This window comes from Phaseolus vulgaris, chromosome 8 (assembly GCF_051622355.1).
Source record: "Phaseolus vulgaris cultivar YP4 chromosome 8, ASM5162235v1, whole genome shotgun sequence".
NCBI lineage: Eukaryota > Viridiplantae > Streptophyta > Magnoliopsida > Fabales > Fabaceae > Phaseolus > Phaseolus vulgaris.
Window position 1 is genome coordinate 51,532,310 of NC_143505.1, and position 13,334 is coordinate 51,545,643.

At 30.9% G+C, this 13,334-nt stretch overlaps 2 protein-coding genes across 5 annotated transcripts; both read right to left on the minus strand.

Annotated features, from left to right (window-relative positions):
• Nucleotides 1-207: 207 nt before the first annotated feature.
• On the minus strand, nt 208-1,769 carry LOC137826228 (uncharacterized). Its single transcript, XM_068632117.2, has one exon. The coding sequence runs from the start codon at nt 1,544-1,546 to the stop codon at nt 455-457; it is 1,092 nt and encodes a 363-aa protein (XP_068488218.1). The 5' UTR covers nt 1,547-1,769; the 3' UTR covers nt 208-454.
• A 5,604-nt stretch (nt 1,770-7,373) lies between these two features.
• LOC137825557 (phosphoglycerate mutase-like protein 1) lies at nt 7,374-13,114 on the minus strand. Of its 4 annotated transcripts, XM_068631250.2 has the most exons (11): nt 12,954-13,114; nt 12,781-12,852; nt 11,851-11,912; nt 10,908-11,015; nt 10,610-10,689; nt 9,675-9,837; nt 8,912-8,986; nt 8,713-8,801; nt 8,131-8,250; nt 7,810-7,854; nt 7,374-7,733 (listed from the first exon to the last, which is right to left on the minus strand). In XM_068631250.2, the coding sequence occupies exons 2-11, from the start codon at nt 12,824-12,826 to the stop codon at nt 7,649-7,651; spliced, it is 873 nt and encodes a 290-aa protein (XP_068487351.1). In that variant the 5' UTR covers nt 12,827-12,852; nt 12,954-13,114; the 3' UTR covers nt 7,374-7,648. The 4 variants fall into 4 exon arrangements, with proteins under 4 accessions (XP_068487351.1, XP_068487350.1, XP_068487352.1 ...); XM_068631249.2 differs by lacking the exon at nt 12,781-12,852; XM_068631251.2 differs by lacking the exons at nt 12,781-12,852; nt 12,954-13,114 and adding an exon at nt 12,130-12,612.
• Nucleotides 13,115-13,334: the final 220 nt, after the last annotated feature.

Below are 13,334 nucleotides of genomic sequence, written 5' to 3' on the forward strand. Positions count from 1 at the left end.
AACAGTATGTTAAAAAAAATATTTATCATTAATGATTAGATAATTGTTTAAAAAATATTAAAACAAATTAAATGAATTATATATTTGAAGCCATTAATCTAATGTGCTCTCTCCTACTCCTACAAACCAAACATTGGAAGTTAAAGATTGAAAAAGAGAGAGAAAGAAAAATGTGGAGGAATCAGAAGAGAATCAGAACAGAATCAGTGATGACACCAAAAGCAATATACTGATTTGAAAGTAGTTACACTCTCAAAAACAATTCCTCAATCCCTTCAACTATAACGCACCTATGCACAGGAAACAATTTCCAAACTCCAAACCAATATTCAATATTCAATATTCAAAACAAGTAAAAAAAAAATTGAAAAACCAAAACCACCGCTCATTATCACACAAAACCAACGATTCAAGCCACCTTTAAACCCATTCTCTCTCCGCTCAGCTCCACCCATCACCACCGCGCTCCTCCCTGTCCCGCAGAATATCCACGCTCCGCCGCCACACCAACCGAACTAGGCGCCGGAACCAGATAAACCGGTTGCCCCACCGGTCCAGTCACAGGCCGAACTGCTTGGAAAATTCCAGAAGGCGTCTGAATGAGATAAATCTGACTCCCGGTCGTAGGAACCGCGAACGAATAACCCACATTATTCCTCTCCTGCAAAAACGACACCGTTCCAGAGTGAAAACCTTGACTAACTAACGGCGTCACATTCTCCGTGTTCGTCTGAGAGAAACCTTCCGCGCCGTTAACCCTACCGTTATTATCTTCCTCTAGTTTCATCTTCCGTTGCAATAGTTGCTCATTATTGTTACCAATCTGCAGCCTCCGAATCTCAGGTTCGAGCACGCGTTCGGTTCCGGTTCCGGTTTCGGTTTCGGTATCTCTGACCGCCGGACGATCCTCGGAGAAGCATTCCGATTCCGGGGAAGGAGTCTTCGGCGGAGCCTCGGGAGCCGGCGGCGGCTTATCTAATCCGAAGAGAAAATCCGGATTCGGCGCTGCCGTAGGCGGCGGAGGAGAACCTTCGAGAAGCGGAACCTGAACGGAGTTGAGAGCGTCGACGAACCACTGGCGCTCGGGTTTGGAATCGGTGAGCGCGAAATTGATGTTGCTGTTATTGTTGTGGAGCGGGAACAGAAAGAGGCGCAGGCGTGCGGGTCTAGGCGAGGCGCGGGAGAGGCGATCGTACTCGAGCATCATGTGGTGGAGGTCTTCGTCGTTGGTGACGGAGATGAGGGCGTCGAGGTCCTCGCCAGGGAGCTGGTACTTGAAGAAGGTGGCGTTGGCGGGGGCGTTGGCGAGGGAGGAGAGTTTGGTGAGGAGGGCGGGGAGCTTGATGTGGCGGTCTACGGTGAGGATCTTGGTGTCGCCGGCGACGTAGGTGAGGTGGTTGTCGTGGGGGCGGGGCTGGATTCGGCCGCCGTAGCTGCACATGAGCTTGACCTTGGAGTGGAGGGAGGGCGGGGGATCGTCGAAGGAGTGGTGGTGGTTGTCGGCGTCGGGGTCGCGGGATCGAGGGGAGGAGTCGCGGGAATCCATGGAGCTAGGGTTTGGAAATTGGGAGGGAACGGGGAATTGAATTTGGAGAGTGAGAGTGGTTGGTGTTCGAGTGTGTTTTGTTGAGAAAGAGAGTAATGGAAAACGGCGTGACGATACAAAAAGGTAAAGAGAAAGAAAATGGTATCAGTTTTATGGCCTCCCTGGAGACGCTGGTGGGGTACGCATCCTCATCATTCATAACCTACGCCTAATGTTTTTCCTTTTCTATATTTCTATTTTTAGATAATAATATTACTTTATAGCTTTATCTTATTCAGCTACTAATTAAAAAAATTAAAACATACTAGTAGAATTTAATTAGAACGTGTATAATTTAATGACTAAAAAATAGAAAGTTTTAATTGCAGAGTTAATTCATTTTATCTGGACGCGCCAAAATGATTAAAAAATATATTTTCTTTATTAAGTTACAGAATAGATCCATTTTAAATATTTAAGACTATTAAGTTATAAATATCTCATGACAGTTATATGGCATTCATTCACACCTTGACTAAAACAGAAGTTAAAATAATTATAGCCTTCAAGAAATTAAATATTCTCATTTAATATTTACATTTAATTGAGTATTTGCGCTAATAATACTCGATTCACTTTAATCACACGCTCTTATAAATTCATCACGTATATCATATGATACTAGGCTCAATTTCACCATTTACACTTTTATTTCTCTAACTAACATTATGCTTTTATTTTTCTATCTAGCACCCTTTTATTTTTATTTCTCTATTTAGCACCCTTTTATTTTTTTCCCTATCTAACACCATTTCAAAAATAAATAAATAAATAATAAATTATTATTTTTTTATAATTTTAATTTTGAATGCATTAAAAAATAAGTATTTTTAATGTTTAAAATAGTTATAAATATAATTAATAAATAAAGAAATGAGTTTTTACAAAATAAAAATTAAAAAATAATAAATTAAAAATGTTTAGTTTAAAATTATTTTTTTAAGAATGAAGAAAATAAGAAATTAAACCATACAACAACATAAAAGTTGAATCTATAAACATAAATTAGTATTTATTTTTATTATTATTGATGGTGTAATCATGTTAATTTCAAGTAAAAAATACAGGACATAATTATAAGAAAACCAAAGTCAAATAGTATTAATTAATAGTGGTCACACAAATAATATTGAAGCGTCTATCCTAAATGCAAAATCCTAAAAAAAAAACTAATGCAAATGCTACACTTAATGCTTAAAAATGAGAAGAAAAAAATGCAAAAATAAATAAGTATAGAAAATAAAAACAACAATTATAAAATAAAAACAAAAATAAATAAACAATGGCAGAAAAAAATAATAACTAAAAACATATAAGATATAAAATAAAGGAAAAACAAAATAAGATAAATATACAAGATATAAAAAAAATCCAAACAAGATAAAGATAAGAGATATAAGACAATACTAAATAAGTAGATGCTGATCATTAAAAGAAATATAAATGAAAGATGATCATTCATTTGATATTTTTTTCAATAGTACATTAAATAGTTTGTGCGAAATGAAACATAATTAATGACGAGAAATGCACAATTCAATAATGTTGGGACATGTTCTTTTTGTGTGTCCTAATGTTTGACAATATGAACATTTTTTTGTTCAATTATGTTGTTCTCTTATGTCCATATCAGTCCTTATTCGACTTGACTTAGGTCTCTCCTTTGAGGTTATTTTTATGTTGGGACTTGGACATAGTATTTGACCAATGTATGCAAACCAATACTCTTCATTTCTGAGTTCCATCAAATAGTCTTTCGTAACATGAAAGATCCGATGCAATGTTGTTGTTTTATTTTCTATATTTATTTATTTTTACATTTTTCTTCTTCTCATTTTTAAGCATTAAGTGTAGCAATTGCATTAGTTTTTTTTTTAAGATTTTGCATTTAGGGTAGATAGACACTTATATATTATTTGTGCGTTCAATATTAATTAATACTAATTGACTTTGATTTTTTTATAATTATATCCTGTATTTTTTACTTAAAATTAACATAATTACATCATCAATAATAATAAAAATAAATACTAATTTACGTTTATAGATGTTGTTGTAAAGTTTAATTTTTTATTTTCTTCATTCTTAAAAAAAATTTAAACTAAACATTTTTAATTTATTACTTTTTTTTATTTTGTAAAAAACTCATTTCTTTATTCATTAATTATATTTCTAACTATTTTAAACATTAAAAATACTTATTTTTTAATATATTCAAAATTAAAATTATAAAAAAATAATAATTTATTATTATTTTATTTATTTTTGAAATGGTGCTAGATAGGAAAATAAAAAATAAAAGGGTGCTAGATAGGGAAATAAAAACAAAGGGGTGCTAGATAGGGAAATAAAAACAAAAAGGTGCTAATTAGAGAAATACAAGTGTAAATGGTGCTAGATAGAGAATTTACCCTATGATACTCATATAATTAATTAACTACCATTGTAAAATAAAGTAGCAAAACAAATGTATTATCTAACAAATTCTTATATCGGATTACTTTAATTAAAATATATCAACAATATCTTTTTGTATTTTCATTCAATTTTAAATCATTATCTATGTAACAAAAATTTTAATTTTACAATTATTTTTAGAATTATATTTGAGATAATTCTATTGCATAAAAAGTAAAATTATTTCAAATTTGCATACTATAAAATAAAATGAATATCCTTATACAGCACGGATACGCTTCGGAGGCCACTGTTCCACTATAAAATAATATTACATTATTATTTTTATGTAAGGGTTTAAGTATATAAATAATATCTCTGTCATTTATTTTTTAATAAATATTATATTTTTATAGTACAGATAATTATATATTTTTTTCTAAATAAAGTATTCAGGAACCGTTAGTTGTTTCTCCAATGATTTTACGTAATTATTATTTTGAAAATTATAAATAACTACAATTTATACTCAAATGGTTTTATTAATATTTATCTCAGAATAAAAATTATTTATTAAATTTAAACATGGTTCCAATTAAGTGCGCGGGTGAAGACCCACATATTTTATACAAATAGTGGAAAAAAAATTAATATATTTTTTGGTTTTAAATTTACTTTCTTTTTCACGGTATAACATCTTTCATTTCATTTTTTTTCTTCCGTTATTTAAAAATGAATTATTTTTAAAGATTTGGGTGTTCGATTCGGTGTTGTACTATTCGCAAAGATTTGGAGGTTGAGAAAGTACATTTCTTATAACTATTTATTTGTTGATTTTTTTTTTCTTAAAAAATGAACACACTTTAGATATAGTGCATGAGTTATTATGTGATTGAATTCATAATATATATATATATATATATGTGTTTTGAATTTATAAATGTTTTGATTTGAATTACGCTAAGCCTGAGTTAAATTTAAGAAAAGCATAGATTGAAATGTCTGGTGTATTAAAATTCATGCATTTGATTTATATTAGTATATAGTTTAATTATTAAAAAAATATTTTACCTTCTCATTTTGTAGAATTATGTCGCTTTTTACTTTGTTTAGTTCCTCTCATTTTTTCTTTTTAGTTCTTCTTAATATATTGCTTTTTCTTTTAATGTTAGTTTATACAATTATGATGCCGGGCACGAGAATTTTGGTAATAATCAAAGAGTGTAACGACAAAGATTAGAAACCAAAATTTTGAGATTACAAAGATCAAATTATTTTAAAGTATAAAATTAATCTATTTTCTTAATTAATATAAAACTAATTATTTAAAAAATATTTGACTCTGAGAGGAGTAAATAAAAAATATTCAACTAGATTCATATAACTTTTTTTGAACAATAAATATTTAAAATTCACTAAAAGCTTGGTGGGATTTGGTTCCTTGAAATTCACATTGTTGTTGACTCCCACAGGAAAAACATTACACCAAATAAGTGGGTCCATGTGTTTTACATTTTTCTTACACAACACAATTGTCTTCCTCAAAATGCTCCCATATTCTAGATGCTTCCATGCCACACACTACACACTACCAATACAACTCTCCTATAGTTTTTTGTGCTACCCATTAAAATATTAAAAATATTTTTTATTTTGGAATGGATAATCTGAAAATTATTTTTGTATTATACCTCTTCGTATTTTATAATTTGAAATATTTTTTTAAAAAAATAAATAAATTCAAGATTATATAAGCAGATCTGAAAATATCTTAGAGTTTTACAATACCGAAGGGTTAATAAAAATAAATACATCACTATTATAGAATTCAAAATTCAAAATGTATTTTATAAAATTAAAATGGTCTTTTCCGATTTACCTATAGGTGTCAGAAAAAGGTATGAAAGTGCAGAAAGAAACAACTTAAGAAATTCAGGACATGGAATATAATTGGAGTGAGCTATTTGTCTTTTCATAAGAACTTTAGAGTATAGGTGTTTCTTCCACCACCCCCAACAAATTTCTTCTTTCATCCCATCATTTAAAAAAAAAAAGACTATTTTATTTCTTTTAGTAGTGATTTTCAGATGACTTTTTCTAAAATATTTTTGGAGCATACTTTCTGAAACATATTTTATGAATTTTGAACTTAGAAAAGTCAAAAAATATGTTTCAAAAAATTATTTTAAATAGTTTTTTTGTCTTCAAATTTTTTTATTCTGAAAATACATTTTCCTATTCCTTATTCCAAAATCATTCAAAATTGTCAAAAATAATTTAAATATTTTGAAAAATTAGAGGTGAAAGGAAAAATAAAAATTGTAAGAATTAAAGAAGAAACATCCTTATTCCCCAAAAAAAAATAGAAGGAGGGGGAGTTTCTTTTCTTAACAACTTTACAAATACCTTAAAACTTTTTTTCAAGTTTTGAAAATTATAAGAACTATGCCAACAATAAAGCTTATTAGTTGATAAAAAAACTGACATAGAAATATAGAATTGCATATTTTGTTTTTGAAGATAGCTATTTTTAATCAGAAATAAAATGCACGTGCATATAATATAATTAGTTATAAATTTGTTAAATTTAAATAGTTATTAAAATACTATCTACAACTATAATTTATTAAAATTTGTGGTTTTATTACTTTAAAAATAACACTTACTAATACAAAATGAAATTCACACATTTAATGAAATTCACATTAATTTTATCATATTTTAATATTGTACAACAGAGTAAAATAGAAATTAATCATATTATACACGTTACAATATAAAAAAATTTACTTAAAAGGATTAAATAATGAAACTTGATTAGTTCACATTCAAAATTACTAGAGTTTTACTCTTTAATGATTGATCTATCTTGAATAAAGTAGGTCAAAACTACAAAATATATATATATATATATATATATATATAATCTCAACAAGAAGCCTTTGTTTATTCCAAAAGGTTTTTAAAAATAGAAATTTTATAAATTAAACAAAAAATAAATCTAAAAGATAGTTTAAATTATTATTTTTATCAAAATACATACATGAATTTTGTTTTTGAATTGTATAAATTAATAACATTATCAAACTCCAAACAACTAGTTGGTCTAATCTGATTCAATTTTTTAAAATCGGATATAGTCTCAAGTTACTTCTTGGTGCAATAGACAATAGTTCCCTTAGCAAAATAAATGAAGGAACGATAAGTAAATAATTTGATAAAATAGGATATTTGATAATTTGTATTAATAATAAAGATACGTTGTGAAAATGAGAGTGAATTTGGATATTCTATTCATTCCCATTACATTACAGATCCTAAGCAAACTAAATTTGGTTTAATTAACTCCTAAGCAAAGCAAATGTAGCAAGTATACATGTTTATAATGTACTTGGATAAAATGGAGAAGCAACTCTCTATTGTTCATATATGAATTTAAATTAAACTTGTTATAATCACATCCTCTTTATCATCTTAAAATTTGGCACCTACATGTTACCAATCTACTTTATGCCAGGAAATAGGAATTTTGATAATGTATGGATTGAGTTTGTTCCAGTCAAACAAAAAATTGAATCCTTGCTTGTAAATGCAATGAAGAATGAACCATGTTATACTAATGAAAAGAGGAGCTAGGAGTTTGTTCCGCCTAATCCCTGAGTGATTTTAGTCAGCAGCTTCACTGGGAACATCAGGGCCAGAAGGAATCTTGCCAGGATAGTTGGTAGTTGATTCACTTGATCCAATCATACTGCAGGTATAAATACTCAAATGAATTTTCTGCATAAGATTGAATAGAAGTTGGGTTCTGAAAGTAAAATGCTTACCCTCTATCAATGATGACCACTGAACGCAGCTCACAATTACCAAAGCTGCAAAACAAAAATATCAATCAGTCTAATGAAAGTCGAACACGTGTAGGGCTTGCAAACATATTTACACTAAGTAATTAATTTGGATTATATTCAAACAACATAAAATAAAGTTATGAAGATTATTTCTTTATGTTTCCTAGCTTTTCTTGAAGGATTATAATTGATTCTTAGTGTTCAGGAAACATTTTCAAAAATACCTTATTATTTATTATCCAAGCATATATCAAACCTGAATATGCTTCTAATCGATTAGTTAAGGGAAATGCTTCTTACTGTTTGCATATTTCACTCTTCATATCTGGGTGACAATCTTTTCCAAAAGCACGAAGGGTATTAAACAGAAAACTGCTGTGGGTAACAACTGCTATCTCCTTCTCTTTACGTGTCCACAGCCTGAACCAACAGAACAAAATTTGGGGAAAAGATGTTAGATCTCTTTGGTTGTAACCCTTCTGCTGCTAGATGACACTTGCAACAAATAATTGTGTAAAACATGTTCAAGCTGGGAGAGAAAAGACAAGAATGTGCCGAACCATGTAAAAAGTAGATTTTGGCATCATTGCAAAGTCACCTTCTCACATTCTTTAAAATCTAAATATAATATGAAGCCACAGAAATCGCAAACAAGTGTTTCACATGCAATGCAAAAACAAGGCAAAAATCTCAGCAAACAATTGAAGTGATCCAAACCAATGCATTTTTTCTTTCTAAATTCCAATTATGCAAATATGAAGGAAGCTTAAATTTAGTTTGCTCAGGCCACTTTGTTCTATGCCTACCATTTTGTTCAGCAAGATATGTTAAATATGCATTGTCATTGACAACAAACATACATAAAATTATTTCATCGCTTACCATTCCAAAAACTTCAGGCCCCTAGCAGAAACTTCTTCTATCTTCTCTCTGACGTCGGGTTTCCACAAAATGTCTTCCTCACTTTCAATCTAAACAGATTTCATATTAAGCATGAATCTTGTTCGACCATATTATTCTATTTATCCCCTGGCAACCAGTGTGCATCAGAACAAACTTGATAGTTAAAATAAACACTTACAAATGAAAAATCAATTGCTGGAAACATATTCCGGTACTCGCTGATGGCTCTTCTCTTATCACAAGGATGAACTCCCTGTATTAGAAAAATAAAGCATTATATTTAATATTATTTTTATAGCTAAAGAATTTAAAACGATACGCGGGAGGTATTTCAATGTTTTTTTCCCTCCTCGCCTTAATTTAATCTTGTCGCTATAGTTACAACTTCACTGGCCACATACATAGATACTGAAACAAGTAACCTCTATTAATTGTTTGGTGAAACGGATTGAAAAAGTTTATAAAGGGTAAACAGCACATTATAAAATAATTCAAAGAAGCCATACCACTACATACTACAAAGAACCAACCAACTTTGGACAGTTCAAAAATTCAGGAGACCTTGTTGAAGATGTCATAATCAGACGTAACATAACAACAAACAGTACTGGGAAATGTCTGGACTAGCAAGTATAACCTTTTAGAGCCATTTTAAACTCTCAGAAAGCTTATATAATGATTTGAAGTTATTCAGTGAGCGAACAAAAAAAGATGAGACAGACAGACACATTTTCATCAATTTCCTTGAGCAGTGTTAAAGCTTGAGATGACGGTCAATGGTCCAGAAGCCACATTGTAAACTCAGGTGGTTGATCTGTATTTTCCAGATTTTAGGAACTACCCGAATTTGAGAAACCAAGGGAATGATTTAAATCAGTTTATTCAATCACCCAAACTGCAAAGCAAGACAATACTTATCATGAATTGCAATAGTAACATACTATTTGCTCTCGGCAAAGCTCCACTGCTATAAATGGAGGGCAGTTCAGACTAGAAACTGCAAGATGATCACTGTGTCCGACATTTTCCATCATAAGAGGTTGTTCACTAATCCCATCAGTGTATACTTCACCACCAAAGACTCCAACTGCTGTTTGCATGGTCCTGTAATGTAATAATTAGCAATTTCAATTCACAATAGCTCCAAAACAGAAGGATTCTATTTTCTTACTAAATGAAAGACATTTAAAAAAGATTTCTTCACACCATCAATATATCATATCAACTAGGTCAAGTTCTATCTCAACATCAATAATTAAACTAAAGAATCCACACATAAAACATAAAAGATATGCCTGATATTGTTTCCATCTTCTCTTAAATTTGAAGAGATATTAGAAGTCCCTTCCTAGTGTTATAATGATTTAAACGAAAGCAGAACATGAAGACATTACAATAACAGGAGTAGAGAATAAAAAACACAGGCACCAATATAATAGATCAGCAGACACGATATGTTGCAATTCAAAAACTAATGTCAGATAGTTTCCCTAATTATCCCAATATTTGTGTTCTATTGGTTTCAAGTCAGGCGGCAGAAGAAAACATAACAACCGGTTCATACATGACCAATCATAAAAAAATTTAAGTTTTCACTAACTATATCCTAATATTCAGTCATTCTGGCCAACTTCTGGTGTTATATCCACAGTTGTCTGATGCAGCATAGTCCCTGCTTTGTGAAGGACCTTTTACACATTTCATAAGTATGTTTATATAAAACAACAGATAAAATACACTCATAGTTAGACATGGCTCATATTGCAAACTTGTTCAGTTCAGATGTACAATTTTAGCAATACAGTAAAAAAAAATAACAGAATCAAAGTGAAAGTGATGTGTCTCAGAAAAATTCCAAATAACAACTGAGTTATACCTTAACAATGGGGAAACCACAACAAGTTCGATAGTTTTCGAAAGTCCAGATGCCTTCACATGTTTTCGCAGATTATCAACCTGTCAGAGCCACAAAGCACAATCATTCCACCATGACGTTTAACAACCAAAAATTGACCAGGGAAAGAACTAAGTAGATGTAGATCTATCATACAACAACATTGATATTGACTCATTGTTTCCTTGATAAGAAATCACTGAAAGGAATTCTGCAAAACATAAAAACCAACCAGAAATACTCAAAAACATGACATTAAATAAATCTGCCTAGCAAGTACCTGGTTCCACCCAAGAGGGGTTAGGTGTGCATCAAAATAATCGTAAGACATGTATTCATCATGGTTCTTCTCTCCTGCAACATTATGAACTCCCTGAGCATGCCTAACCTGTGTACAAATTTTTACAAGACATTAATACCATAGAAAGTGATGCAAATGATGAATGATCTCAAGAAGAGTAAAAACTGCACAACAGATAAGGATATTTTCAATTTAAGGGTCATACCATTTGATCTTATTTTACTTTATTTTGGTCCCTTCTTACCACATCATTTTTAAAATATTTTTTTGAAAATTTAGTTTCAATGCAATGATTTTATAAGATTTATACTTTTAAAAAAATTTACGTACACTTTAAACATGTACAATCTGTCCACCGTGAAAAGCATTTTTTATTCATTTCTCAGGACCTTCTCATGTCATGTTAGTATGCTTCAACATGAATTTCTTATAAGACCAATATTTTAAACTTAATATTATGACTATTACTCTTGCATTGAAGATGTTCTAATTTCTGTGATGAAATACTAAGTTTAAGGAATTTAGTCCGAATAAACTGAATTTCACGCACTCATCCTTTTTTTTTAAAGATCATCACAATGTATTAGTGAGGAAAAGCAATAAAGAACTGGAACGAGTCAGTTGTTTTGACTGGAAAATCTGCGTCAGTGATTCGAATAACTTAGAAAGAGAAGGAATGAAACTTCAGTGATGAAGAGCCCGTTCAAAACTGATGACTGAAAACTAATTTGAACCACTATGTTTTAATTGTTTTAGTTATTTAAAATTATTTTTTGACAGATAAAGCATGTATGCGACATGTATGACTTCATCTTATTAGGCCCTTTATGAAATAAACGGGTAAACCATAAGCCAGTACCTTCACTTCATTTTTAAGAAATTGAGAGAAACAAATATGATTCAAGGATAAAATTCAACAAACCAGGTGAACAGTTTTGCAACGGTGCAAAGGATAGAGAATTTGACCTGCAGCACTATCCATACCTGCAGTTACATAAAAAGAAAAGAAAACAACATAAAAGAGTTACCAAAAGAGGTTTCACCAGGCCGGATTTATAAAATACTAAGCTATACACCCTTGTGAATAGATAACCTAAACAGAGAAACCAATCGCAAGAATCAAGCACGGAAAAGTTTTGATTAGTCAGCTTTTGTCAGAAAAGCTAAGATACAAAGCAGCAAAAAGTTTTAATTTGCTAACCTGAATTCCCAAAAGTTGCAAGCTAACACAACAGCATATAAGGGAAAAGGACTTAAAAGCATAAGTTCTTTTCTAGCTAAAGAAAAATATATGGTTTTTATTCTTAGATCTCAACAGTGCAACCAACCTCAAGTGTTGAAATGTACCTTTTCTTTATTTCTTTATGTAATTAAAAAATTGAAAGCAAGAGAGATCAAATCGAAGACCACTTAGTCAAGAAGGGTGAAGACGCATCTCTAACAGTAAAAGAATAACAACAAAAGTTAAGTCGGCTAAAAACATAATATCATATTATAATGCTATTAACTTCGTTAAAAATCAAATTCTCGTAAATATGATCATAAATCCTTTTAATAATTTCCTAAATGTACGTCCTTCCTCTCCATCCCTACTACACAGGACAGAATTGTGCGATCCACACTGCTCACCGGTGCCTCTTGTAAGAACGTTCTTCGCAGTAAAAGAATATGATAAAAAATAACAATTTGTAGAAAATCTGCACGCTCAAGGATCGCTACAGAATGAACGGATAGACTTAAAAACCGAATCTAATTCTACTCCGCGAGATCTCAAAAATCGGAAACCAGTACTAGAATTTTGGAATTTGGAATCCGAATCAAACAGTAGCTAATAAAATTATTCTAGACGCACATGCATTAACGTGTTCAGCAAGCTTTTTGATCCGACGGAGGAACATTTCCTAGAACAAGTAGCCAACAATTTCTGGTGCGAGCAAGAAAACGAAGTTGGATTGAAGGAATAGAAATCGAATAATAACACATGAAAGAAAACGATGACAATAACACCGTCGGCATTTGACGTACCAGCAGAAGAATCACGCGACGCAAGAAGAGAGTGTTTCGACTGCAAGGAAACGGAAGCAAAAAGCAGAGGAAGCGTGAAGAATTTTGATACAAAATGTTTTTTTTTGACAATCATGCTCCACTCTAGAACCTTCTGATTTGATACCAGTGAGAACGAAGATGAAGCGAAAAATCTAACTTTCTTTTATTTTATTTTTCTAATTACTTCTTTTACTTTTTAATAATAATTTTTTTTATAATTTTAAATTATTTAACTTTGACGGTTGGTTGGTAGTTAACACTGTAGACTTATAGCGTTATTCCCTGGATATATTCAGCATATTCCAAACCAGTGTCTTTCAAATTGAAAATTTGTGTCAGTGTGGTAATAATATTAAATAT